The sequence below is a fragment of the Dasypus novemcinctus genome, chromosome 21 (genome assembly GCF_030445035.2).
Source record: "Dasypus novemcinctus isolate mDasNov1 chromosome 21, mDasNov1.1.hap2, whole genome shotgun sequence".
Classification (NCBI taxonomy): domain Eukaryota; kingdom Metazoa; phylum Chordata; class Mammalia; order Cingulata; family Dasypodidae; genus Dasypus; species Dasypus novemcinctus.
In genome coordinates, this window is record NC_080693.1 from 25,350,840 (window position 1) to 25,374,595 (window position 23,756).

Here is a 23,756-nt window from a genome sequence, read left to right on the forward strand (position 1 = left end):
CCAACCCTTCTCCCAGGATGAAAAACTGAGGCACAAAACGTGTGATGGCCAAAGGGGAGGCAGTGGCCTGTCTCTTTCCATTCCTAGCCTTCCCATTGATTTCAACTCCTTGCCCCCTTCCCTCACCTGCACCTTTTCTATTGTTAGGAAGGGTGGACAGGTAAAATGAGAGAAGCTGGCCAGGCAGGCAGGGGCTCTGAGGAATTCTGAGGCAAATGCATTGACCAGAGAGGGCAGGCACTAATCAGATCTAGCAGGTTGCTGTCAAGAGGGGGCCTCAGCCTGGTGTTATTACGGTTTTTTAAGTTTTTTCAAGGCAAACCAGAAATCCAAATTTTAAAAGGTAGCCAGTTAAAAACTGCAGGCATACAACATGTGCCAAACACCATTTGTGACCTCTGATATATATTGCATAGTGCTTTTGTCACTTTCTCGGATGAACCTCAGACAGCCCTAGGGGGCAGCTACTATTATCTTCATTGTACAGATAAGGAAATTGAGGCCCAGAGCAGTTTAGTGGCTTCTCCACCAAAGCTGGAATATGAATGGAAGTCTTTAAATTGCTTTTTTTCCTCATTAAAAACACATGCTTTTAGAAAGAAACTTTTTTTTTTAATCTTAAAAGATAAAAACTCATTTCAAAACATTATAGAAAGGCAAAAGGAAAAAAAAATGATCACTAGTCTAAATACACAAAGATAAGCACTACCGATTGTTGTACTTCCAATGTGTGTTTCCTATTCATTTAATTGTTAAGCACCTACCTTCTATTGGCCGGACCTATGCCAGGTGCTGGGCATATTCATAAACAAGACACCGTTCCTGCCTTTGTAAGGCTTACAGTCTTGTTCTTGGTTGCATTTCAGTGGGGGCTCATGCTGATATTCAAAGGAGCTTCTTCAAGAACCCAAAGAGTGAGTAAAGCTGATGGTGCATCTCGGGTGAGCTCCCGGCTCCCGTTTGCCATACTAAAGCCCAGCCGTCAGTCCCACTCCATTCCTCCCCCCAAAACAAAACGGCGAGAGGGCTGCATTTCTAGTGCCTGGGTTAGGAGGCAGGGAGGGCATACGACCTGAGAGCACCCCAGAACTTTGAGGTCAACTGGCTGGGGACCTGCATCTCGGCCCTGCCGTTCTCAAGGAAAGGGGTCCGCAGGGGGCAAGTGGTAGGTGGCGTCCAGGAAGATGACAAGGGTTCCGACGCTCGTGAAGATGATGAAGGTCCACAGGAAGAGACGGTCCACTACCATGGCCACAAACTGCCAATCTTCCTTCAGCTGGGGGTAGGCGGAGGACCCCGCTGCTGAGCTCCGGGCCGCGACCCCAGGAAGACCCACCCCCACGGCCCGGTACCCAACAAGGCATCCAGCCCGGATCCTCCAACCACCCGATGAGGCAAGTCCGCGGCGACGGATGGGCGGGAAGAACCAGTCGGAAGCCAGAGGGCGGGACCAAGGCGGCAAACTTCCAGTCGGGAAACGAAACCGAGGGCTAGGGGCGGAGCCTGGGTCTCGGGGCCCTGCCTCCCTGTCACTGGACTTACCGCGTCGTGGTCCTCCTGCTCCTGCAGCTGCCGAGCGATGTAGCTGATCGAGGAGACGACCTCCCGCAGCTCGGGGGCCAGGCCCACTGTCCGGTTCGGACCGTCGATGAATCGCCGCAGGTCGGGCGCAGACAGCTCAGGCTGGAACCTGGGGGCGGTGTGACTCTTTGGCCACGCCCCCCGGCGCAAAGGCACAACCCCCGGCAGGGCCCGAGCCCCGCCCCCGCCCCCGCCCCGCTTCCAACACCTTGCCGGGTCCCAAGACGTGAGCGGCGCCCTTCCGGTTCTCCCCGCCTGCAGCGACCTTCAGCGAGCCTCTCCAGCCTCCCGCAACTACGCCCACCCCTCTACGCCTGCGTTCCCACCTTCTCGCCAAGCAGATGGCTGCAGGGATACTACAGCTCCCAGGATGTTCAACCTCAGCAGCTTCCGGGAGCAAGCGCCGCCTGCCTCCGCACGGTCTTTTGGGAATTGTAGTTCTCCCTCCCTTCTATCTGGGTGATGGGGAAGTAGGTCCTACCTGTTGGGTTTGGGGAAGAGAAAATCACTTGGTGGCTTCCGGATGAAATATTCATCTGTTCCCCGACCCCAGCCACTTCCTGGGGAATCTCTGAGAGTTAGAGGAGGAGGCTCAGGCATCTGGTCTCTCTCAGGTTTGGGCCTCTTTAGACCCAGGTACCAAGGGAGCTTGTGGATGAAGATCTGCAGATGGAGTAGAAGAGGCGTGTTGGAGGGGGCCCTCATGCTTTCAGACCAGAAGGGAAGCTGTCAGCCACCCCCACTCCACATGCCCATTCCTGCTCATGAGTGCACTCGGTCCCACAGGCCTACACAAAGAAATGCAACCACACAGCCTAAAGAGCTCTTTGGCGAGTTGGGAGGCATCCTGACTGAAAAGGGAGGTGCCGGGACTCCCACCCTGACAGTACCCAACCCCTGAGACTGTTTCCCGTGGACCCAGGACAGGCAGTATTAAGGAAGAGAGTACGGGTAACGTGGTATGATAGTGATGGGAGAGTAAAATTCATTGTGCAAAGTTTCAAACCCAGCCCTCCTCAGCACTTCAACGACTCTCCCAGGTAGTTGTAGTTCTCCCTAAGGTCTGTTAAAGGGAAGACTGGAGTTGGGCTTGGTGGGTGTGAGAGGACTGATAACCTGGGAGGAGAGCCTAGTACTAGGACTGAGAGTTAGCACAAGTTGCGGGTGGAGATCTCTCTTACCTGTCGCACCCAAAGGGGCATTTGGTGAGTGTGGGGTGAGCGGTGGTGCAGGTTGAGGACTACGACGCTAAGGATGACTGAAAAGGTGACGAGGATCATGGTGAACATGAGGTACTTGATAATGATAGGGACCGACAGTGAGGTCTCAGGCACTTTGTCTGCCAGCAGCAGCAGGAACACAGTAAGGGTCAGCAGGGCAAAGATGGAGAGTCCCATCTTCTCCCCTTTGGGGGACAGAGGGGAAGGAGAAGGATTAGGTTCTGCCAGAAGACAATCTCTACAACATTATTGTGACTATGTTTTCAGCCCACTCAAGGACAGCCTTCTGGAAAGGTCATCTCATGCATTGACTCTCACATTTGCACTTCCAGTATCAACCTCTCTCCTGATCTCAGGCTCATATCCATCCGCCCACTTAACCTTTACTCCTGGATGGTCAAGAGACATCTCAAACTTAACATATCCAAAATCTAACTCCTCTACCACCAAAGTTTCTCCCCTTCCCTGTCTCATAAATGACAAAATTCTTGGAGTCATCCTCAAGTCTCCTGTCTCTCTCATCCCATATCCAATCCATAGAATCTAACTGGCTCTCCCTTTAACATATATCCTGAAACTCATGGCTTATCACCTCCATCACCACTACCCTGATGCAAACCACCATCACCTCATGTCTGAGGGATGATGAAAGGCTCCCAACCAGTCTCCTTGCCTTTTCCTTTGCCCCCCACACCACCCCCAGTTTTCAGCAGATTGATCTTGTGAAAATGTAAGTCAGATCATACAACTCCTTTTCTCAAAACTCTCCAGTGGCTTCTCATCAACTTCTTCACAAAAGCCAAAGCCCTTACTATGAGCTGCAAGTCTTTCCCATTCTCTCCCTGACTTCATCTCCTACTGGTTTCCCCCTTGCTTAATTCATTCAGTTACATCAGCCTTCTTATTGTCCTTTGAGCATGCCAGGCACAAACAACAGGGCCATTGCATCCACTGTTTCCTATGCCAGAACACTCTTCTCCCAGATATCTGCTTGGCTTATTCTTTTGCCTCCTTCCCATTTTTGTTCAAATGTGTCTTTTTTAGTGAGGCATTTAATGACCATCTTATTTTTTAAATGTGGCTCCTTCCCCTACTCTCATCCTCCCCAACCTCCTTTCCTACTTTATTTCCCTCCTTTAGCACTTGTCCTCTTCCAATATACTATATAACAGACATTTATTTTTATTGACTGTCTCCCTGGTAGATCATAAACTCCATGAGGGTGGGGATTTTTGTCTCTTTTATTCATTGATGTGAATAATTCCCAGTGACTAGCACATAATAGACACTCAACAAATATGGTCCCATCAATAAAAAGACCAACCCCTGTGGCTTTTTCAGGAACTAGATAACAATTTGAAGGGTCAATTTGATGCACCAGCTGGCTGATTTTCTTTGTGGCATACTACAAGCATTACCACCTTCATGGAAGATACTGAAATGAAAGACTTTCATAGTCTACTTCAGTCCTTTAATTTTGGGTTCCAAGATTTGCCTCGCTCCAGGAGGAAGTAGGGGTTAAACTTGGAAGCAAATTCTAGAGCTGTATCTCTCATTTTTCCTAGACAGTGGAGACTTGATGCCAGAGAGGAGGAAACCGTGTTTAGACTACCAGAGTTAAGGATATTGTGTCTCTGGTCATACAGGCACTGAGCTGGGTTGGAATACTGACACCACCCCTCTAAAATTGTATAACTCAGGCAAATGAGCTTAAACTCTCACAGCCTCTTTATCCTCCGCTGTAAAATAGGACTGACAATCCAGTACTTCCCCCATAGGGCTGTTGTAAAGATTGGAATTGAGTTAATATATGTAACATGTTCACTGTATTATCATAGCAAAAATAATAAAAGCAATACCAGCACTTATATAGAACTTACAGAGTACCAAGAATAGTTCTATTAACTCAGTTCATTCTCACAGTAACCCTCTGCATGGGGACAGTAATGGTCCCCATTCCAGATCAGGAAATTGAGGCACATAGAGATTAAGGAATTTGCTTCAGATTACCTGGTTGCTATATTATACTGCCTCATTTCCCAAGAAATGTTTGCTATTATTGCCCAGCAGGATAGGAGGTTAAGGGAATACAAATGAATGTCTGGAAAGTGGGAGAGGAAGGGGATGGAAATGCTAAAAGAGATGGGAAACGTTGTCTAAGCCTGGGAGTTTGTTGGTAAGAGAAAAGCGGTTCCGTGGATGAGATCCTAGGACTCTAAAGAGTCCAGGTGTCCCATCACTGGGCTTGGAGAAAGGGGGCGGCAGAGGGGAGTAAAGCCTGTGGTAGGGCACACTCAGTGGGAAGGAAGACTTGGATCCAGATGAGGTCACTCTGGTTGAAGGGAAAACCGGGTGGGATTGGTAGGAACACAATCCATCATGGCCCAGGGAGGAAAATCCGCCTGCATTAAGGGTGAAGAAGGAGCTAAACTAAAGTGGGAAGGAGGGCTGAGGACCCTTCCCCCCTTACCTGCATCTGGAGGCAGGTAGAAGACGAAGATGGCCAGGAGACTGATGAGGACACATGGAGCAATGACATTGACCAGGTAGAAGAGAGGCTTCCGGCGGATGATGAGGTAGAAGGTGACCTCCTGATGCTGTCCTTCCCCTCCTCTCCGAGGATCCCCAGGAGGCTGGATTAGCCTGGAGGGTTTATGGATAATCTCCCATTGGCCATTTTCTGGGTGGGGGAGAGTAAAAAAGAATGGGACACAGGTGTGGGAGCTGTCCTAGTTGGTGCCAGGTATGGCTTGCTATGCTACATGCTAGCCCTAAAGGGGTGGATGTGATAAGGAGTTAGTTGTGGACATTGGGCTGGGTAGCCTATCTATAACGAATGTGGACAAGCCTTAATTTCTGTATCTGTGAAATGTTGATAGTCATACTACCCTTCTTGGCAGCAACAACCCCACAGAGCTGTAACATTGTTGTGGAGATTAATTAGCAGCCTGTTGGAAACTGGAAATCATAAAACCCATGGACACAGAGGCCATGCCCACTCACCAATGAAGGTCCCTTCGTGAATGTGGATTTCCTGCAGCTCCTGCCCATTGGGGCCCAGGCCAGCCTGCAGGCTGACCTCTGAGCTGTCGTAGCTGTAGGAACTGAACACCATCGTGCAGTTCTGCCAGTCGAAAGGGAAGTAGGTGACCTGGATGGAGGGGGGAGTCACTAGAGCTGCAAGAGAACTGGTGGAGGCTGGAGGGGTCTGGGAGGTCATAGGGAAGGTCACAGGGGAGATCGGGGTCAGAGGATGTGGGGTCACAGGAGAACTGGGGGATTATTAAGGGAGGCCATTGAAGAAATGGTGGTGGTGGGGTGTCACTGAGGAAGACTGGGAGGTGGATGGAAGCATACAAAGGAGATGAAACTCAATGGAGAATGAGGACGGCAAAAGAGAGATGAGGACCGTGGGGAAAAGGAAAGAGGAATGGGAGTCGCTGGGGAGTCAGGGTCCCTGAGAGAGGGAGCTCTCCTAAGGGCGCCTTGCGCTTCCTAGGAGGGGCCGGAGACCTGGATGCTGCAGCTGCTGCGGTAGATGCCCGGGGGCTGCCAGCGCACAGAGCCACCGGAGGTCACCACGACGTTAATGTCCAGAGCGAAGTCAAAATTTCCGTCATTGCTGCAGGGGAGGGATCTACTCATCTGGGATCAGGCCCCGCCCCTCGGAGGCCCCGCCCCACTCCCCAACCTCTGGGAAGATCCTACTTGTTCATGAGCACCACGTCCGGTAACCACACGGATTCAGCTGCGATGCGGATCGAGTCAATGTTCTCGTGCTCCGCGGGGTCCCAGCTCAGCCTGTAGTCAGTCCACTCCTAGGCAAACAGAGGCCGAGAGGGAAGCCCGGGAAGGGAGGGCAAGGAAGGGGAGAAGCGCAGGGTAGGGGTTGTGGGTCAGGAGGCCGGACTTTTGGCCTCCGCTCCGCCTTCACTAGCTGGGACCCACATCACCTAATTTCCCCTTCCCCCTCACTGGGCCCCAATGTTTCCGTCTGTAAAAATGAGGAGGTTGCAACTAGCTGTCCTCTAAAACAGTGTTTTTCAGACTGTGGTTTGTGGGTGGCGAAACAAATTAGTGGGCCAAAACCCATGTTTAAAAAAAAAATGCATGGAGTGCAACTCCCGTAGGAAGCTTCTGTTTCAGTTATAAATACGTTTTCTGGATCGTGATGCAAAAAGTAGTCTTACTGGGCTGGATATTCGAGGAAATTGTACAGGCAGCAGAACGCCCACCCCGCCCCGGCCCCAGCGGCGTCTCCGTACCAGGTCTAGGTACACTTTTGTGCTCATCTCCTCATCCTTCTCGTTCTAGAAGGGGAGAATGTAAAGGGCAGAGGTGAAGTGAGGTGGAGAGAAACCAGGGAGCTGGGCCTGGCTCTTCTGAGCCCCACCTCCTTGGGCCCAGGCCCCGCCTCTACCTCGGAAACACCCCTTCCTGCACAACCACGCGGAGCGCGTCCTGCCCCGAGGCCCGCCCCCGCCCTCCCCTCCCTCGGCTTCGAGCCGGGCCCCGCCCACAGCCCGCACTTCCCGCAGCCGCGAAGCTCCGCCTGCCGCCTTTTATTGCCCGGGTCCCGCACCCAGCTCCGCCCCGGACGCGTCCGCCCGCCCTCCGGCCCGTCCACCGCTCCCAGCTCGACTTAAGATCCGCCCAGAACCCGTCCTTCGCCTTGCCCGGCTTCGCCCCCGGGCGCGCAGCAGCCACGCCCGCAGCTTGTCCATTGGCTGGATTTCGACCCAATCTTTGCTAACGGGCCCCCCCTCCCCGCCCCGGCTCGCAGCCCGGCTCCGCCGCGGGCCCCAGCCCCTGCCTGTCCATCGGTCCTACCCAGCTCAAAGCCACGCCCTCCCCAGCCTGCCGGTGGGTCCGACCTCAACCTCGGGTGCGAGCCCTCACCAGGCTGATGAGCTGCGCCAGGCTGAGACCAATGCTGACCCCGACGCGGTCGCCCACCTCCCGCGCCGGGCGCACCGAGCTGTCATAGCCCGAGAAAAGTTTCTCGCGGAGCCGGCCCTCCGCCTCCGAGCCGTGGGCGCCTGGGAGAGGAAGAGCGCTTAGTGAAGCCATGGTGCCGGGCCAAGACCCCGGCCCCCGGCACTGCCCCCACAGGGCCCACACTTACCCGGGGCGAGCGACGCCCCCAGAGCCCCCAGCAGCAGCAGCAGCGCCCCGGGGGCCATAGCCCAGCCGCGCCGCTCAGTCTGTATCCTCGGTGAGCCGCCGGGACTGCCAGGGCAGGGGAAGTGACGAGGCGCCCAGGAATGTGCACCTGTTGTATGGGGGGCAGCCGCCAGCCCACCCGCCCCGCCCCGGGACTTAGTTCCGCCCCGAGCAACTGCCCCTGCCAGCCACACACAGACAACACCTCGTTGTAGAAATCGTCTTTTAATTGAGAAAGCGTGGAGTGGAGACCAGACCCCTGGGAGAGGAGCCAGGAGATGGGTGGAGCCTGAGCGGGGTCTGGGTGGGTGAGGGGGTATCCACCCCTCTAGCAACAAGCCAGAAGTAGAAAGAGCCTGAGGAAAAGTGACCTGACTGTGCCCCTGACCCTCCCTTAGGCGCTCCACAGGGAAACAGAACCCAGGTCAGATCGGAGGCAGCTGGGAGTTTTCCTCCTAGTTCACTGGTAGGTTGCAGGTCTTTTCCAGGCCTGCCCCTAGCTCAACCACGTGTTCCAGAAAGATTTGGTCAGGCCCTTTTTGTGCACCTAAAACCCGGCTGAGGTTATAAGCTCTAAGGTAAAGCAAGTTCTACTTTAGTGGAAGCTCTAGGGGGTGTATGAGGTCTAGAGCCCAAGAGACCCTTACTCTCCTTGGCCTGACCTGTAGGGGAAAGGAGTGGGACTTATTGCTGAATTGGGATCTCTTGACGAGGGGGTCAAGGCTGTGTTCCACTTGTCCTTTTTATTCCAAGCCCATTTACCTTAAAGGCCTCAGTTTTAAAGAGGACCTGGGAGGAATTCCAGCTGAGGTAGCTAAGTGTTCACATCCCCCCAAACCCAGGCACAGGTCCCACCATGCCATGGTTTTGGCCCCTTTCCCATCCCAGCTTCCCTACTATGAGCCAGGGATCCTTCCAAAACTCCTCTGTCCCTTCCCAGACTCTTTCCCCCTGGCAGGACTCCAGCTGGGTTCCAGGAGACAGAAACTGCATTTAAAAAAAGGTTAGCACTCTATATGGAAGAATAAGAGTTTTAGAAAATTATCTCAGAAAAGCAAGAAGTGATTCTCAGTTCACCCAGAACTTAGTTCTTTATGAATCATAGCTGGGTCCTTTCCAAAGTCCAGTCTTAATGAGAAGGTGGAAGGGTGGGCCTAGAACTTACTCTAGATATATCTCTCTATATCTAACAATATGGCTATACAGGACCCAGTTCCATCCTGGAGGGAAGGGTTGAGAGTTGTCAATGTCCTAGAGCTGAGATTCAGGAGGAAATATGGCTTCATAAAGGTTTAGAAACCATGATCTAGAACTGGGTGTCTCTGGGATAAGAAGGTTAAGCCTGTGGTGATCTGAGAATGGTCCTAGTTCAGGCCAAGGCCATGGCTGGGCAAGGCTCAAATTCAGCCTCTCTCTACTTGGAAACCAGGGGTCTGTCTGGGTCAAGGACAGAAGCCTGATGGATCCAGAACACAGCCTGGCAGCATGCCTGGGTTCCAGCACAGTGTCCTAGTGCAGAAATGGCCCTGGCTGGGGTGCCTGGCATTCCAGAATCTGTCCAGACCAAGGCAGACGGTGGAGTTGGGAGAGAGGGAAACTAATCCTGAGCTCCAAGGGATCTATAAATCTATGGCCCAGTGACAATGAAGAAGGAACATAGAGCTCTGGGAACTGGCTGAACCTAGGGTGGGGAGCATTGTGCCCTGGCTCTATCAGTTTTGGAAACCCCAGCACCATCTCAGGAAAAGGCTTTGGGAGGGTGTGCGTGTGGAAGTAAAGTAGAGATTGATCAGCCAGGTCCATTTTCAGATACCACCCCCTCTGACCCCTCCCCTTCCTGGGTAAGGATCTCAGGGTCTTAGCAGCCCCGGAAGTCACAGCCAGTCCCTGGACTCCCCCAGGGAAGATCACCTGGTGGGACCTGGCTGCTCAGGGCATGGGTATGGCAGGCAGCAGGGACAGCAGGGCCGGGAGACAGGCCTTGGTGGTGGCTGGCTCAGTGGAAGTGCAGGGAGCCTCCAGCCCAGGGAATACATCTCAGGGGGCAGGGGGACTGGAAGGGGAGGTCTCAGGGACACTGTGGAGAGAAGGCTCCCGGTACATGGCCACTGTGAAAGGGAGAGAGAGAGGAGCGGGGAAGGAGAGAGTTAGGCACAAAGACACCCAGGCGGAGCCAGAGCTCTGAGAGGGTTCCCTTCCCCTACACTCACCCCCTGGGAACCCCAACCCACAGGAGGAAAGCTCCCCAGATCCCCAAAGATCAAAGCCTTCCTGGCTTGACCTGTCCTAACAGTGGTCCCCTTGCCACTTGTAGCCTAAGCTGTGTGTCACCAAATGTCCACTTCAAGGTCAATGCCCTGCCAGGTGGCCCACCTTTGCTTGAGGCCATACCCACCCTCCAGGAGCTTTGGCACAAAGTGGGCGGCTGCCTTGGTCTTCTTGACTCGGTTTCCCTTCATGACCCGGCCTTCCTTGTCCAGACCTAGGTACCAGGCCCGGCCGGAACTGCGCTGGCGGTAGAGAGCAGAGGCGTACAGGACATAGTAATTCTCAAAGACACACTCTTTAAAGCGACACTCAGCGGTGAAATGTGCCTGAGGAGACAAAGACCCAGAAAGGCACAATACAGAGAGACAAACAGATGCAAGAGTGGGTAAAAGGGGCCCTGGGAGGGAAGAAGCCAGGATGTCATCCATCCATGTCTGGGGAGTTGGGGGAGGGTGTGTCCAACTTCTGAGTCCATGCAGAAACCGGGAGCAGAGGGAGGACGAGGAAGAGGCTATGGGCCCCTAAGTGCTAGACTTTGGGGGACCCAGAGGAAGTCCCCTTCCCTGCATTCTGCTCCCACCTCTCATCATGCCCTATCCTGAATGACTCTGGGGAAGTGAATAATAATAAAATCTGGAGGAGGTGGGATGATAAGGAGGGGCCTAAGAAAGCTGAAGGAGTTGGCCCCCCAAAGAATCTTTGGGGTGTTTGGGGGGCATGTGAGGAGTAGGGATTGGAGGGACTCTGGAGGAGGCACTCTGGGGTGGGCAGTGATGACAGGCCATCAGCAAAAGCTGGGGGGAAAGGGAGTCCTGGGCCACGCAAGGCCTGGGGTTGAGGAAGGCTGTCTGCTGGGGCGTCCCGGGGACCCCAAGCCCCTCAACTGCTGGGTCTCACCGAGCTGTAGAGCAGCCCCTCGGCATTCATGGCCATGTAGTGGCCCAGCTTGGCGCTCTGGATGGTGACCACACGGAGACCCACAGGGATCAGGTTGAAGTGGGCTGGGGTGGAGAGAGAGGGCATTAGCACCCGGACCTCAACCCCCCACCTGCACTCACCCACCCATCCCCTTCTTCCCCCACTTCTTCCCTTGGGGGGCCAGGTGACAGACCAAAAGCAGCAGAGGCGAAGGAGGGAGTTGGTCTGTCACCTCCCACCCCGTCTTCCCCCTCGCCCCGGCTGGCTTCCCCTCTCACTGAAGGCGCTGGTGTCCTCTGGGGTGCCCTGGATGCTCCCATCGGGATTTGCCTGGAGGTAGAAACCCTGGCGGCAGAACAGTTTGGTGACGATGCCTTTGAGCTGAGGCTCTGGGGAGAGAGACATTCATCTTTGAAAATGACATGTCTGTTCCCAGAAGCATTCCTACACTTGGCAGGATGGGAGGGAAGAGAGGAGAATGGAGAAAAGGAAGGGGTCCCAGGGCCCCAGCTCTCTTGCCCTCTACACAAGCTCTCTCCAAGCTCTCTTTAACACTCCAGGAAGCTGGGTGTGGGTCCCTTCTGCTTCCTCTAACCACGAGCTTTCAGTTTAATTTATTGAAATTTATTTAGATGGTTTAATTCCTAGTCCACAGCTCAATCAGAAGGGGAGAAGCGAAGGAGGGAGAAGGGAGAGATACACCAAACCAGCAGAGGAGAGAGGGAGACAGGCTGAAAGGGCAGTGTATTTGCGAGTGTATTGGGGGGGCTGTAAGGTGACCACAGGGTAGGGGCTCCTCCTCAGGAGTGGGGGTGGGACTGGGCCCGACGCTGACTCAGCACCTGCTGCTACGCTGCTAGCAGCTCGTTTGCTTGGCTCCGGCCTCGGCCTGGCCCACAGCCGGTCTGTCTGACGCCGGCCCATCTGTCTGTCTGTCTGTCTGTCTGTCTGTCTGCCGGAAACCCAGCCCTCTCTGGGCTCAGCCTCTCTCCTTCGGCCAGGTAACCTGCCTGGGATGGGGGATATACGGTATGGTACCAAGGAAATGGGGGGAGGGGGGCCAGGGAGATGGAGAGGCAGGCTGAGTCACGTGGGGGCCGGGTCCCTCTCAGAGGGTGGGCTGCGGACCGTACCACTGCGGACTGTCGGACGCTGGCGGGGGGAGGAGGCCGCGAGGGGGCCACCCCCCGGGGAGCTGGGAGCGGAGCCAGAGGGACTCCCTGCCTGTCATACCTGGACGGGGATCACACGCTAATCCTCACAACTCTCCTCCCGGTCGCTCGCTTTCCCGCGACTCCCCTGTCCCCCACCTTGTAGGTGGTACGACCCCCCAGTCTCCATGCCCATCTCCAGCCCAGCTACTGTGTCTGAGTTTCTCCGGGCAGAGGGTCCTGAGCCAGTAGGACCCGGTTTCGGAGACACGCGAGGAGGAATTCGGGGGTGATGGGGGGGTCCCCAGCTCCCTTCGTGAAACGCAGGTCACGGGAGGAGCGCACACAGAGGGGCCGGCTGGCGAGGTAGCTGCAAGGACACCCCGGGGAGAGCTGGGGAGATTGGCCCCGAGCCAAGGCGTGGAGGAGCGGAGGAACCCGGGCGGGGGCGGGGCGGCCGCGGCCGCAGAAACCCTCGGGGTGACCCAGGCGTCCGGAACCCCCAGCCCCCTCCGCTCGGGTACTGAAAGGATCGCGAGAGTCGGCACGTAGGCAGGAGGGTGGGGGTGGGGACTCCCGTATGGGGGGGGTGGGCAAGGGCTGCGAGACTTCGGGGCGCCCGACAGAGCCCCTCAAGCTTTCCCCTTGCCCTCGAAAGCAAGGAGAGTCCGGGTTACCGGAAAAGAGGAAGGAAACTGAGGCATAGTCTGACAGGCTGGGACTTTGTCGTCCTGGCCCACCCACTTTCAGGGGAGTCCCTTCAGCTGGGCCCCAGTCTTCAGAGTCCCCGGCCTCGACCCCCCAGAAGAGAGACCCCTGGCCGGGAGACCCAGCCCCAGCCGCACTCACCCGGGCCGCGGTCTGGCCGCGAGGGCCGCCCCCCGCAGAGTCGCACCTTGGACAGCAGGACGAGAAGCTGCTTCTGGCAAAGGGACTTGGTGCCGCGGGGACACACGCGCCGCTGTGCCGTCACGGGCCGGCTGCCCCCGGGCTCGCGGACCTCCCGCTTCTGCCGGATCAGGCTACTGGCCAGCGCCGCCATGGTGCCCCGGGAGGAGACACCCCCAAACTGGCAGGCGACTGGAGCCGCTGGGCTCCCCCAGAGAAGCCCGCTCACTAGGGCATGCTCTTGCCGCTCTGGCCGGACTCACCGCCCCACCCACAGGACCTGAGACTAAGCCCTCCCGCAGCTGCCAGCTCCCACCCTTGGGCCCGCTTGCTCCTCCCCACCCAGCAGCCGGATCCCCCCTCAGTTGACCCCACCCTCGAATTTTGCCCCCTACCAAAAATTCCACCTCCCCTCTTCTCCAGGGCCCCAATCCCCACTTCCCCTATCCCAAAGCCAAGACCCTCAAAATTTCCAAAATACAAATGATTCCAAGAGCCCCGGGCACTTCACCTATTTAAGGGGCCCTGCACCCCTGCCAAATCCACTCCTGTGATCTAAAGAGTGGATCTTTGCTTTGGGGATATTAGTTTGCCTCACCTTCTATTGGGGAGCTGTCCAGTGTCAGGGAGGAACCCAACCTTGGTGTCTTTTCCTTTGCCACCCCCTAAATGGAGAGAATTCCCCGCTTTTTTTTACTAAAATCCCCAAAACCTAGGTCTTGGAATTTCCAGGTTGTTCTGGTTCCATGAGATGAGGTTCCCAGGCCTTCTCCCTAGGCAATACCTTTTTTCACCAAGTCACCCCCAATTTTCGTGGCCCAGCATTCCAGCTACTTGAGCCCCCTTTCCTCACCTTGTCACCCTCTGCTCCTTTTCAAGTCACCTCCAAAACCACCCTTCCTAGCAGAAAACACCAGGTGTCTGCAGAGCCCTCTGTCACCTCGAAATAAGGAGAGTCCTTTTTTTTCTGGGTGCCCCTTACATTTCCTCAGGGACAGTGAGTGCACCCACCAACCCAGCCAACACCCCCGAGAATGGAGTGCATCCACGTTGTCACCAGGCCCCTACTAGTCAGAACAAGCAGCCTGAGCGTCCTAGGGTCCAGCTTCCCGGGCCTCCCTGGTACCGCCTATAGCACCCCTGTGCCTTTCCGACGCCCCTCAACCTGTCCTGTCCTGTTGATCCGGCGACGGGTGGCGCTGGCTCCGGCTCCAGGCTCTTCCCTCCCTGTTCCCCGCAAGCGGAGCTTTTCTCCCCGCACCCGGCTTAGATGCCCTGGACCCCCGGAAAGGAGCGAGGGCGTCCCCGCAGAGCACCCTGGTCCAGCGAAGTCAGAACACTGGGCCTGGCGGCTGCACCAGGCGCAGCAGCGGCGGCGGCTGTGGAAAGCTGAGGCGGCGGCGGCGGCGGCGACAGCAACTCCCCCTCCTCCCGAGGGCGGGGCAGGGGGCGGAGACGCCGGGAAGGGGGAGCGGAGCAGCTGGGCTGGCGGAACCCCGGGGTTCCTTGGGGGCGGGGAGTGGGGACGGAGCCGAGGCTGGGCCACACGTCTCAGGGGTTTAGAGGAGGGATAGGGAGGCGACTCCACTGAAAGGAATTCTGGAAGGGGGAGTAGGTGGGCTGAAGATAGATGGAATGGCTGACGCCTCAGAAATGGAAAGGGGTCCCTCCTGCCCCGGCTGCAGTGTGAACAGACTGGTTGAGGAAAAGGGGAAGGCCTGGAGAGATGATGGTCGCGCCTGGGGCGAAGTCTGGCCTCCTTTGTACGCCTCTGATGTGTGAACCAAATTGGTTAGTCTCCAGCCTCCATACAGCTCCTTTCCGCGATTTGCCAGCATGTATTTCCCCCATCTCTATTGACTTCTAAGAGAAAAGACCAGAAGAACTGGGCGAAGAGGGTTGCGGGAGGGACGCTGGCGTCACATTTGGAGAGCGTAAAGGCCGGGGCCGGGGATATGGGGGGAACCCACGAGGAGGTCTTGTAGTCAGCTTCCCAGGACAGGCGCGCAGGCTGTGCCCTCCCCATCCCGCTCCCCCAAAGAAGCACTTTCCACGCGGGTAGGAGTAGCGTCTTTAATGGGTCCCGCCCCCCACGCCCGCCAAGCCGCCCCCCTTGCGCGCAGCCTTGGCTTCCTCCACGGCGGCACGCAGAGCCCCGGCAGGGTCCCCGCGGAGCCGGGCCAACCCCGGGAGGAAAGCGGCGGCGGAGTCCCCCGCAAGGAGCTTGCATCCGTTCAGAAAATAGTGGGGCACCGCCCCAGCCTCGAGCACGCGGCCCAGCTCGTCCAGCAGCCCGAGGCAGCAGGCGCCGGCGTTCTCGGGCCGCGCCAGGTACAGCGCGGGCAGCCGCTCGCACGCCCAGTAGAGCAACGTCCGCAGCAGGTAGGGCGCCGCGGTCCGGGTCCCCGCCACCAGCGGGCGCAGCAGCGCCTGGGCCGCGGCGTGCGCCTGCAGGAGCGGAGCGGGTATGCGCGCCTTGAGCGCCAGCTCCTGGCGGGCGAAGCACAGCTGCCAGCCGGAGGCGCCCGATCGCTCTGGGCCGCCGCCGGGCACCAGGTAGAAGGAGGCTGGCCGGGACACCAGCGGGCCCGCCCACGAGTGGCTCCGAGCCCCCTCCGGCCAGCCGGCCACGGACACCACAGGGATCAGGTCGAAGAGCAGTAGGCGGCGCGGGGGGCCCGGAGTGGCCAGGAGGACGGTGGTGAACCCCGCGTGGCGGGCTGCGTGCACCAGGCGCGGGGAGCCTGGGACCGGAATCAGGGTCTCGGCGACTGCTGCCAGCGCAGCAAAGAACCAGGCAGCGACTTGGGCGGGGCACAATGTGGGCCACGCCTCCCGCGCCTCCGACGGCTTCGGGACCTGGCATTCGACGGCGGCCTCGGCGACGTCACCACTCAGTTTTCTCAATGGTGCTGGAGGGTCAGGATCCGTGAAGTCACGCCGATTCGACTCGGGCTCTGAAACGTCACTAAGTGACTTTTCCAAAGACTCGTGCGGCTCAGGCTCCGTGAGGTAACCGTGTCGCTGGTCCGCGGAGCTTTGCGGGTCCTTGGGACTCCCTTCGCTCTCGGTTGGATGAATCCAATCACGGCCTCCTGGGACCGGGGGTCCAAGGCAATCCTGCCACGCCTCCCGCACGGAGGGTCCGCGCTCCAGCTCTGGGAGGCGGAGCCACGCGTAACAGGAGTCCAGGTCCAGTTGCAGCTCCGGCCCAGGGCCGTCCAGCAAAAATACCGGCACCAGGAGCGTGAAGCCGGAGTCATAGTGAGGTCCCCGGGCATAGGGACCCAGGGGTGCAGGGCCCAGATCCAGGGAGCCCTCGCGAATCCCGCCATGAAGCAGCAAGAGCTCTGCCTGGGGAGGAAAGCGGGGGTCCCGGCGGTGAACGAGGCCTAAAGGAAGAGAAGGTATAGTGGGGACATGGTCCAAAGCCGGGGCAGGTACGCAGTGTGGCTGGGAGCTGCGAGTTCCCAAAGGCAAGGAGAGTTACTTACCAAGCAAAGAAAAGACAAAGTCCTTGGCCCGGAGGAGGTCTGGCCCCGGCTCGGGCCCATTACTCCAGCTCTCCTGCACCCCCAGCTCCTGGATCAGCTGGGTCAATTCCTGAAGCTGCGCCCCAGAGCAGAAGTCAATGTCCGTGAGCGGCCGGGCTGGGGCTGGGGGCGGTGGGCCCCACCAGGTGGCACCCGCCCAGACAGCGGAAGCCATGTAGCTCTATCGTTTTTGACTAGGGGAAAACGCCGCCGAGAGGCAGCCTAGACCTGCCTTTGCTTTGTTGCGGAAAAGTCGCCCGGATCTGATCTTCCCTCTTCCCGAGGCTGGGCGAGTGCCCTCTACACAATCTACAACTGGGTCTGCAGACGAGGAGTTCTTTTTTTTTCAAACCGAATAAATACCTCCTCCGTATTTGCCCTTCTCTCATACAGGTCCCCGCCCTTGTGGACCGGTTCACCTGACTCAGCAGGTAAAAATTAGCTGTTGGGTCCCTCCTACAGGATGCAATAGCCAGTCGCCGCCGGCGCCTGGCAATTTCCTTTGGTAATCTCCCCTTACCTCTTCTCGGAAGAGGCGTAGGGTCTGCGGCTTCCCTCTTAGGGGTAGCTGCAACAGTTAGGGAAGAGGGTGGATAGAACGAGTCAGCAGGTAACTTCTTCCTCTTCTCCATGTGGCCCCGCCCCTAGATCACAACCACGCCCCTTTTGGGGGATGCTTTTGGGGAAGGTTCCCGCCCGACCCCGCCTCCGGTCAGAATGCACTCCTTCCTTTCCACCTGCTGAGATCTCCTGCTATCCTGGGAGTTGTAGTTTGTCTCTGGAGCTCCTAGGGCACTGAAGTCACACCCTCACATCCTTTCCTGTTCTGCTGAAGCAGTGCCTGATGGAAGTTGTAGTTTCTATGGAGCTAGCCTGCTCTGTCTTTCCAAGGCCAGATCCACCCCACCCAAGCATTCCCTGGAGTTGGGGAAGAATCATAATAGGATGGACCTGGATAACAAATGATGGGAGATACACCCTACCAACTGGGGAAAAATAGGGGCCCCTGGATCCCATGTGTGATTGGAGGAGCTCTGGTCATGTAAACCTGGGAGAACTCTTCCATGCATTTATTTATTTTAAAAATACATTTATTTATTTAATTAATTTTTATTTATGTCTCTCCCCTTAGCCCCCCCAGTTGTCTGCTCTCTGTGTCCATTCCCTGCGAGTTCTTCTGTGACCGCTTCTATTCTTACCAGCAGCACTGGGAATCTGTGTTTCTTTTTGTTGTGTCATCTTGTTGTGTCAGCTCTCCTTGTGTGTGGTGCCATTCTTGGGCAGGCTGCACTCGCACTGGGTGACTCTCCTTATGGGGCGCATTCCTTACGCGTGGGGCTCCCCTGTGCGGGGGACATGCCTGCATGGCAGGACACTCTTTGCGCACATCAGCACTGCTCATGGGCCAGCTCCACACGGGTCAAGGAGACCTGGGTTTTGAACTGCGGACCTCCCATGTGGTAGGTGGACGCCCTGTCCATTGGGCCAAGTCCCCTTCCCCCATGCAATTATTAACTCCCTCAATTATGAGATAAGAAAACTGCAGCCTAGAAAGTTTGCACATGACTTGTCCAAGGTCACAGAACTGAGCCAGGGAGGTGTTGGAAGGGGCTCCTCAGCTGGGTGGGCTGGCATCTTTGGGATCAGAGGTGACAGTGTTAGGCAGGAACACTCAGGAAGTGATTCAAGGAGGACATCTGACCAGGAGAGGGACACACATACTAGCAGTGACACCCACCTCAGACATTCATGAGAGGTGGCAAAGAAAAAACACTTTTGAACCACACAGCTTATGTGCACACAAAGAAGTGTTATCAAGACTAAAGATCAAGTCCAGAACAAACTTCCAATGGGGTTGGGGGCAGGGTGATGGTATATTATCAAGGACAGGAAATTACTGTCAATAATCTTTGCTATCAGAGACCAGGGCACAGCTTAAATCCAGGGTAGGATCAGGAGCTAGGATAATGGGTAGGAAGGGACAGGCTCACAGGCCAGACCAATCCATCGCTGGGCCAGGACATTATACTTTCCTTCTGCCCAAGGACCATGTTCAGTGTAGGGTAGGCATAATCTGTGGGCAAGAGAGTAAGCAAGGACACCTGGAAAAACCAGAGGCCTTTAAAGGAGGGGGCTCTTGGACACCAGAGCTCAACTCAGGGTGCCCAGGCCTCAGGGGTTCCTAGGCATCACTTCTTCAGCAACCAGGGCTGGGGCTCCTAGGGTACCCAGAGCCCCAAGACACAGCCCAGAACTGGGGAGGTAGGCTTCCATCCTTTAGGTTGTGACCCAAGAGGCCAGGTCAGGAGAACTGAAGACTGGGTTCCTTCTTATGGTCTGGGGCAACCAGGCATCACTCCATTTCACCACCTCCTCAAAGGGTAGCCTCTGAGCCATCTTAAGAGAAACTAAGTTCTCTCGACTCTTTGGGAGCTTTGAAGATGCTGGGAGTGGGTGGAAAGGGAAAGGAAACTTTCTCTAAAACCGAGAGCATGGCTGCCCAATAAGTTTTTCTGTGATGATGGAAATGTCCTAATTTGTGCTTTCTAATACAGCTGCCACTAGCCCATGGGGCTACTGAGTATTTGAAATGTAGATAATGTGACTCAGTAACAGAATTTTAAGTTTTATTTAATTTTAATTTACATTTTAATAACCCCATTTGGCTAGTGGCTACTGCATTGGACGATGCAGTTCTAGGGCCTTGAGGATAATGGGTTTGGCTACGCAGCTATGGAGGACAGGCAGGGCCTGGGACAGGTCTGGTCTTCACCAGACCCTGTGGGTGGACAGTGTCAGGGATGGGGCTGGGTGGATGTTCCCAAACAACCACAGAACACTTCTCTCATCTCTTTATTCCTGATGTATCTTTGTCCCCTCTTTATCCAAGGTCCTCATCACATACTGATATCCCCATTCCTTGCTGGACTCCCGTGGGTTGCTGGCTGTCTCTTGGCGAGGGCGCCTTGGGGAGAGAGCTTCACACTTGTCCCTGCCCACTCCTAACTGTCTCTGGCGGGCATCAAAGACCACATGCCCGGCCCGTGCACCTGGTCCAGGGCAGTGGAGCTTTGAGTTGATTTTGGGAGGCATAGACATCTGGCGATAGTTCTGGCAGACTGAAGGAACTATATTCACAGGGCGGTATACCATGTCTTGGCTACCTGCCTTCCGGGAGGGTGGCTGTACCTCAATTAGTACAGGTACCTCTGAGAAAGTTTGCAGGTCATTGTTCATCACCGGGGCCTTGGAAGAGCAAGAATTCTGACTGTGTGGGACAGAAGTCCATGGTATGTGCTGCTCTGAGTCCTCCCTCTGAGGAGCGTCTTTGGATACAAATGACTTCATTATGGCCGGCGTTGACTTTGGGGCCTGAAGAGGGCCTTGGACAGAGCCAGTACCTAGAACAAGGCCTGGGAACTTGTGGAGGCCAGGATCTTGGATATGACTTGAATCCTTGTGGAGGCCCAGATCTTGATTAATCTTAGGGAGGCTCGACTCTTGGGTAAGGACTGGGTCCTTATGGGGGCCTGGATCTTGATTAATTCCTTGGCCTTTGTGGAGGTTAGGGTCTTGGGTATGTTCTGGGCTCCTGGAAACTCCAACATCTTTGGTAAGACCAAATCTCCTCTCGACGTCAGGGGTTTGAGTAAGGCCCGGGCTCCTATAGGCTCCAGAATCTTGAGTAAGACCTGGATTCTTGCAGTCTTCTGAATCTTGGGTAAGGCCTGAGCCCTTAGAGAGGCCAGCAGTCTGGGCAAAGCCTGGGGTCTTGTTTCCAATGTCTTGGGCAAGGCCTGGGCTCTTCTGCAGGCCTGACTCTTGGGTAAAGCCTAGGTTCCTATAGACTCCTGGGTCTTGGACTATACCTTTACTCTTATAACCTCCACAATCTTGAGAAGGACTTGGGCTCTTATGGAGGCCAGTTGCATGGGGGTGGCTTTTGTTTTTGTAGACGGCAGTCTCTTGGGTTGGGTCTAGATTCCTATAGGCTCCAGCATCTTGCATAAAGCCCAAGCTCCTCTGAAAGTCAGAAGTTGGGGTAACTGGTGTGCTCTTCTGGAGGCCAGAGGGTTGGGTAAAATGTGGGCTTAGAACATCAGCATCTTGAGCAGGGCTGGAGCTCTTTTGGGTGCCAGAATCTTGGGTAATGTCTGGACTCCTGTGAAAGCTCGAGTCTTGGGAAGGGCATGGGCTCTTGTCAAGGCCTGGAGTTTGGTTAAGGCTTGGGTTCTTGTGGAGGCCTGGATTTTGGTTAAGGCCAGTGTTCTTGTGAATGCTAAAATCTTTTAAAAGGCTTGGGCTCCTTTGGAGGTCAGGGTCTTGGGTAACGCCTACACTCTTGTGACTTTCAGGGAATTGGGGTTGGATGAGAGGTTTAGAAATGGAGAACTGGGGAGGGAACTGGGAAAGTGGGGTGGGCTGAGGAGCCTTGGAGTCTGGGAAAGAGGTAGAGGTTTGTATTAATGTGGAAGACTTCTGATGGCTGGTGGATTGAGAAAGGACCAAAGATCTGGGAGGAATAAGAGGCAAGGAAAGAGTGCATGGTGCAGGAAGAGTACACAGTAAACTCTGGGCACTTTTTGGAGAATGAAGGCAAGGTTTAGAAGCTGCAGCCTCTTGGGAGAAGACCAGAAACTTGGGGTAGACTGGGGCCTGGGAGTCCGTGTCCCTCCTCTCAGAACTGATGGGATGGAAGCTATAGTAAGGGAAGGTCTGGGGCTGGGAGCATTTGTCTTTGCCATCATCTGGTGTCTTCCATTCCAGATTCCTCAACTCCAGGTAGCCCAGAATGGAGCCTTTAGGGGAGATGGTGGCATCCCTACTGTGTGGCTTTGATGTTTGCTCAAATGCACCAGAACTCACTGGCCCCTGCTTCTCTTGGGGTCTGGAGAGATTGCACATGTCCTTTCTGAAATACCCAGAGTTCTGGGGGCTGCACATATGGAAGAAGTTCTGCTTTACCCTACGGGCATCATATATCACGTGCCCAGTGGAAAGGCCGTTGCTGAAGGCAGCCAAATTAGAGGGGGTAGGGGTTAGGATGTGGGTATGCTTTGAGGCAGAGACAGGAATCATGACTGGAGCGGTTGTCAGGGCCACGACCTGTGCTGGGGCAGGAGTTGGAGCAGGGGCTGGGGTAGGTGCTGGGATAGTAGTAGTGGCTAGGACAGGAGTTGGGGGAGGAGTTGGGGCAAAGGTTGGGGAAGGGATTGGAGTGTGGGCATGGGCGTGAGGTAGACGAGCATGGGCTGGGGTATGGGCTGTGGTGTGGACTGATATGTGCTCAGGGGCATGGGTCGGGGCAGGGGCCGGGGAGTGGTCCTGGGTGTGGCCTGGGGAGTGGGTCGGGGCCTGGGCTGAAGGGTGCACAGGGGCCAGGGACTGGGCTGGGGCATAGTCTGGGGTCTTAGTCTTGCTCTCTTGAGGCAAGCTCAGTGGAACCACGTCCGATTTGCTCGTCTTCGGGTCATGGGCCCTGAAGTTGTCCATGGGGCCATGGATCTGGGAAGGTGTCTCTGGCCTGAAGAAAAGGGAGGCTTGGCCCTTTAAGGCTGTGGCCCGAGGGGCCTCCCCAGCTCCCAACATCTCCTCCTTCCCTGGTCTGCACACAGCTTCCGTGGGAGCCCTGGTGTGCCCACATTCAGGTGGCATCCAGCAACCTCTAGAAGCCTTCTCATCCTTTGGGTCTGGGATCCAGGAGTCCTGGTGGCTAGCGTGCCCGACCGGGAAGCTTGGGCGGCGATGGAAGCGAGAAGAGATTCTTGGGCTCAGGGTCTTGGGGTCCATGGAGCAGTGCATACACACAGGATGGCTGCCTGTACGACTGGGCTGCTTGTCTGCAGGGAGAGGTGGGATGGGACAAGGCCTGGGTCCCTGAGGGGCTGAGAAAAGGGACAGGGATCAAAGAAAGGGGACAGGCCCACATCCCCTGGACCCCAAACCCGAGCTCACTCACCTTTGGGGGAAAAATGGTGGAAAAGAATCCTCAAGGAGTTCTTCAGCTGCCTCCAGAGCTGAGGGAAGCAGGGGAGAGGAGAGTTCAGAAGTAGGGTGACCTGAACTCCAACCCTTGTTCTGGCCACATCCCAGCAGCCCTCCCACCTTAGCCCCGGAGAGATCCCAGAGCTCCCCCACCCTGTGCCCCAGGCCCTGCCCTGACCAGAGTCACCACGTTGAGCCCCACGTTGAGCAAGATGAAGCTGCCCAGCAGCAGAAGAATTGAGTCTCCTAAGTCCTGGCACTTCCTGGGGTTGTTGCCAGAGCACACCTGGGCTCCGCAGTGGACTTGCTCATCCATGGCCGGGGGTCCCAGGACTTCCTGGGCCCCCTGGCCCCCACACACTTGCTAGGAGCCAGACTCCTCTGGTGGGGGAGGGGGAGAGGGACTGGGTCACAATGGGATGGGTGGTTGGGGTCACAGTGGGGGAGGGGGAGGAAGAGGAGGACCCAGGCTAGAGGTCCCTGGTAACTGGCCTTGGGCCACCTGAGTCTGGACAGTCAGACAGAGGCCTGGAGCCCAGCACACCTTCCCTTTCCCCTCTCTCCAGTGAGCACACTGCCCACTCACTCGTTCACGCACTCACCCATTTAGTCATTCCGGCAGTTTTAGTTGAAAATGCTGAGCCTCCTTCACCCCTTGACCAGTCCTGAAACTGGCAAGACGTTGGTCCCGAAGCCCTGGGGTAGGACCGGCTGGTCCGCCCCAGAGCCTGGCTCCTTCCTGTCCTACCCTGGGCCGTGGGCCTGGATCTGCCAGACACAGAACCCCCAGGTCTGGAATCTGGCCTCAAGTGTCTTTTGTGGGGCTGAGAGAGACAGGGTGGGTGCCTAGACCCCAGGGCTTCTGAGCCCGCACCCGCCAGCTCTGCTCAGCGCACGCGCGGGCCCGGGAGGGGGCCGCCGACAGGACCACGGCCACTGAGCCCGAGACAAACTCCCCCCTAGAGGACACTGATGTCTCCTTTCCAAAGCCAAGGGCAAGGGCCCAGGCCAGCAGAAGGGTTGGCGCTCGCAAGCAACAGACCACGGCA

The 23,756-nt window shown here is 56.4% G+C and overlaps 4 protein-coding genes across 7 annotated transcripts; all 4 read right to left on the bottom strand.

The window, feature by feature from the left end:
- Positions 1-590: 590 nt before the first annotated feature.
- Positions 591-8,022, bottom strand: CHRNB1 (cholinergic receptor nicotinic beta 1 subunit). 3 transcript variants are annotated; one of them, XM_058283591.2, is made up of 11 exons: positions 7,927-8,022; positions 7,701-7,840; positions 7,067-7,111; positions 6,510-6,619; positions 6,315-6,423; positions 5,805-5,952; positions 5,272-5,481; positions 2,763-2,986; positions 2,063-2,244; positions 1,543-1,690; positions 591-1,276 (listed from the first exon to the last, which is right to left on the bottom strand). In XM_058283591.2, the coding sequence occupies exons 1-11, from the start codon at positions 7,982-7,984 to the stop codon at positions 1,136-1,138; spliced, it is 1,515 nt and encodes a 504-aa protein (XP_058139574.1). In that variant the 5' UTR covers positions 7,985-8,022; the 3' UTR covers positions 591-1,135. The 3 variants fall into 3 exon arrangements, 2 of the variants coding, with proteins under 2 accessions (XP_058139574.1, XP_058139573.1); XM_058283590.2 differs by having other exon boundaries at positions 6,315-6,438; XR_009182339.2 differs by lacking the exon at positions 591-1,276 and having other exon boundaries at positions 1,577-1,690; positions 1,908-2,244; positions 6,315-6,438.
- A 148-nt stretch (positions 8,023-8,170) lies between these two features.
- On the bottom strand, positions 8,171-14,628 carry FGF11 (fibroblast growth factor 11). Of its 2 annotated transcripts, none has more exons than XM_004468717.4 (5): positions 13,151-14,628; positions 11,429-11,539; positions 11,130-11,233; positions 10,360-10,558; positions 8,171-10,072 (listed from the first exon to the last, which is right to left on the bottom strand). In XM_004468717.4, the coding sequence occupies exons 1-5, from the start codon at positions 13,341-13,343 to the stop codon at positions 10,002-10,004; spliced, it is 678 nt and encodes a 225-aa protein (XP_004468774.1). In that variant the 5' UTR covers positions 13,344-14,628; the 3' UTR covers positions 8,171-10,001. The 2 variants fall into 2 exon arrangements, with proteins under 2 accessions (XP_004468774.1, XP_023447558.1); XM_023591790.3 differs by having other exon boundaries at positions 10,360-10,474; positions 13,151-14,627.
- A 626-nt stretch (positions 14,629-15,254) lies between these two features.
- TMEM102 (transmembrane protein 102) lies at positions 15,255-17,380 on the bottom strand. Its single transcript, XM_004468716.4, has 2 exons — positions 16,684-17,380; positions 15,255-16,581 (listed from the first exon to the last, which is right to left on the bottom strand). The coding sequence occupies exons 1-2, from the start codon at positions 16,895-16,897 to the stop codon at positions 15,263-15,265; spliced, it is 1,533 nt and encodes a 510-aa protein (XP_004468773.1). The 5' UTR covers positions 16,898-17,380; the 3' UTR covers positions 15,255-15,262.
- Positions 17,381-19,562: 2,182 nt separating this feature from the next.
- SPEM3 (SPEM family member 3) lies at positions 19,563-23,069 on the bottom strand. The gene is given in 4 exon segments (XM_058283595.2): positions 19,563-19,658; positions 19,660-22,562; positions 22,682-22,739; positions 22,886-23,069. Coding segments are annotated over 4 exon segments (3,138 nt in total). The 5' UTR covers positions 23,024-23,069; the 3' UTR covers positions 19,563-19,619.
- Positions 23,070-23,756: the final 687 nt, after the last annotated feature.

Bases quoted from the DNA above. Each gene is read 5' to 3' on its own strand.
- CHRNB1 (XM_058283590.2), bottom strand. From the start codon at position 7,984: ATGGCCCCCGGGGCGCTGCTGCTGCTGCTGGGGGCTCTGGGGGCGTCG. The intron at 7,112-7,700 runs GTGAGGGCTCGC...CTCCCCTTCTAG, and splicing joins TGGCGCAGCTCATCAGCCTG to AACGAGAAGGATGAGGAGAT. The intron at 6,439-6,509 runs GTAGGATCTTCC...CCAGATGAGTAG, and splicing joins GACGTGGTGCTCATGAACAA to ATCCCTCCCCTGCAGCAATG.
- FGF11 (XM_004468717.4), bottom strand. From the start codon at position 13,343: ATGGCGGCGCTGGCCAGTAGCCTGATCCGGCAGAAGCGGGAGGTCCGC. The intron at 11,540-13,150 runs GTGAGTGCGGCT...CTCTCTCCCCAG, and splicing joins GCGGCCAGACCGCGGCCCGG to AGCCTCAGCTCAAAGGCATC. The intron at 10,559-11,129 runs GTGAGACCCAGC...TTGTCTCCTCAG, and splicing joins AGGGGCTGCTCTACAGCTCG to GCACATTTCACCGCTGAGTG.
- TMEM102 (XM_004468716.4), bottom strand. From the start codon at position 16,897: ATGGCTTCCGCTGTCTGGGCGGGTGCCACCTGGTGGGGCCCACCGCCC. The intron at 16,582-16,683 runs GTAAGTAACTCT...CTCTTCCTTTAG, and splicing joins CTTTGTCTTTTCTTTGCTTG to GCCTCGTTCACCGCCGGGAC.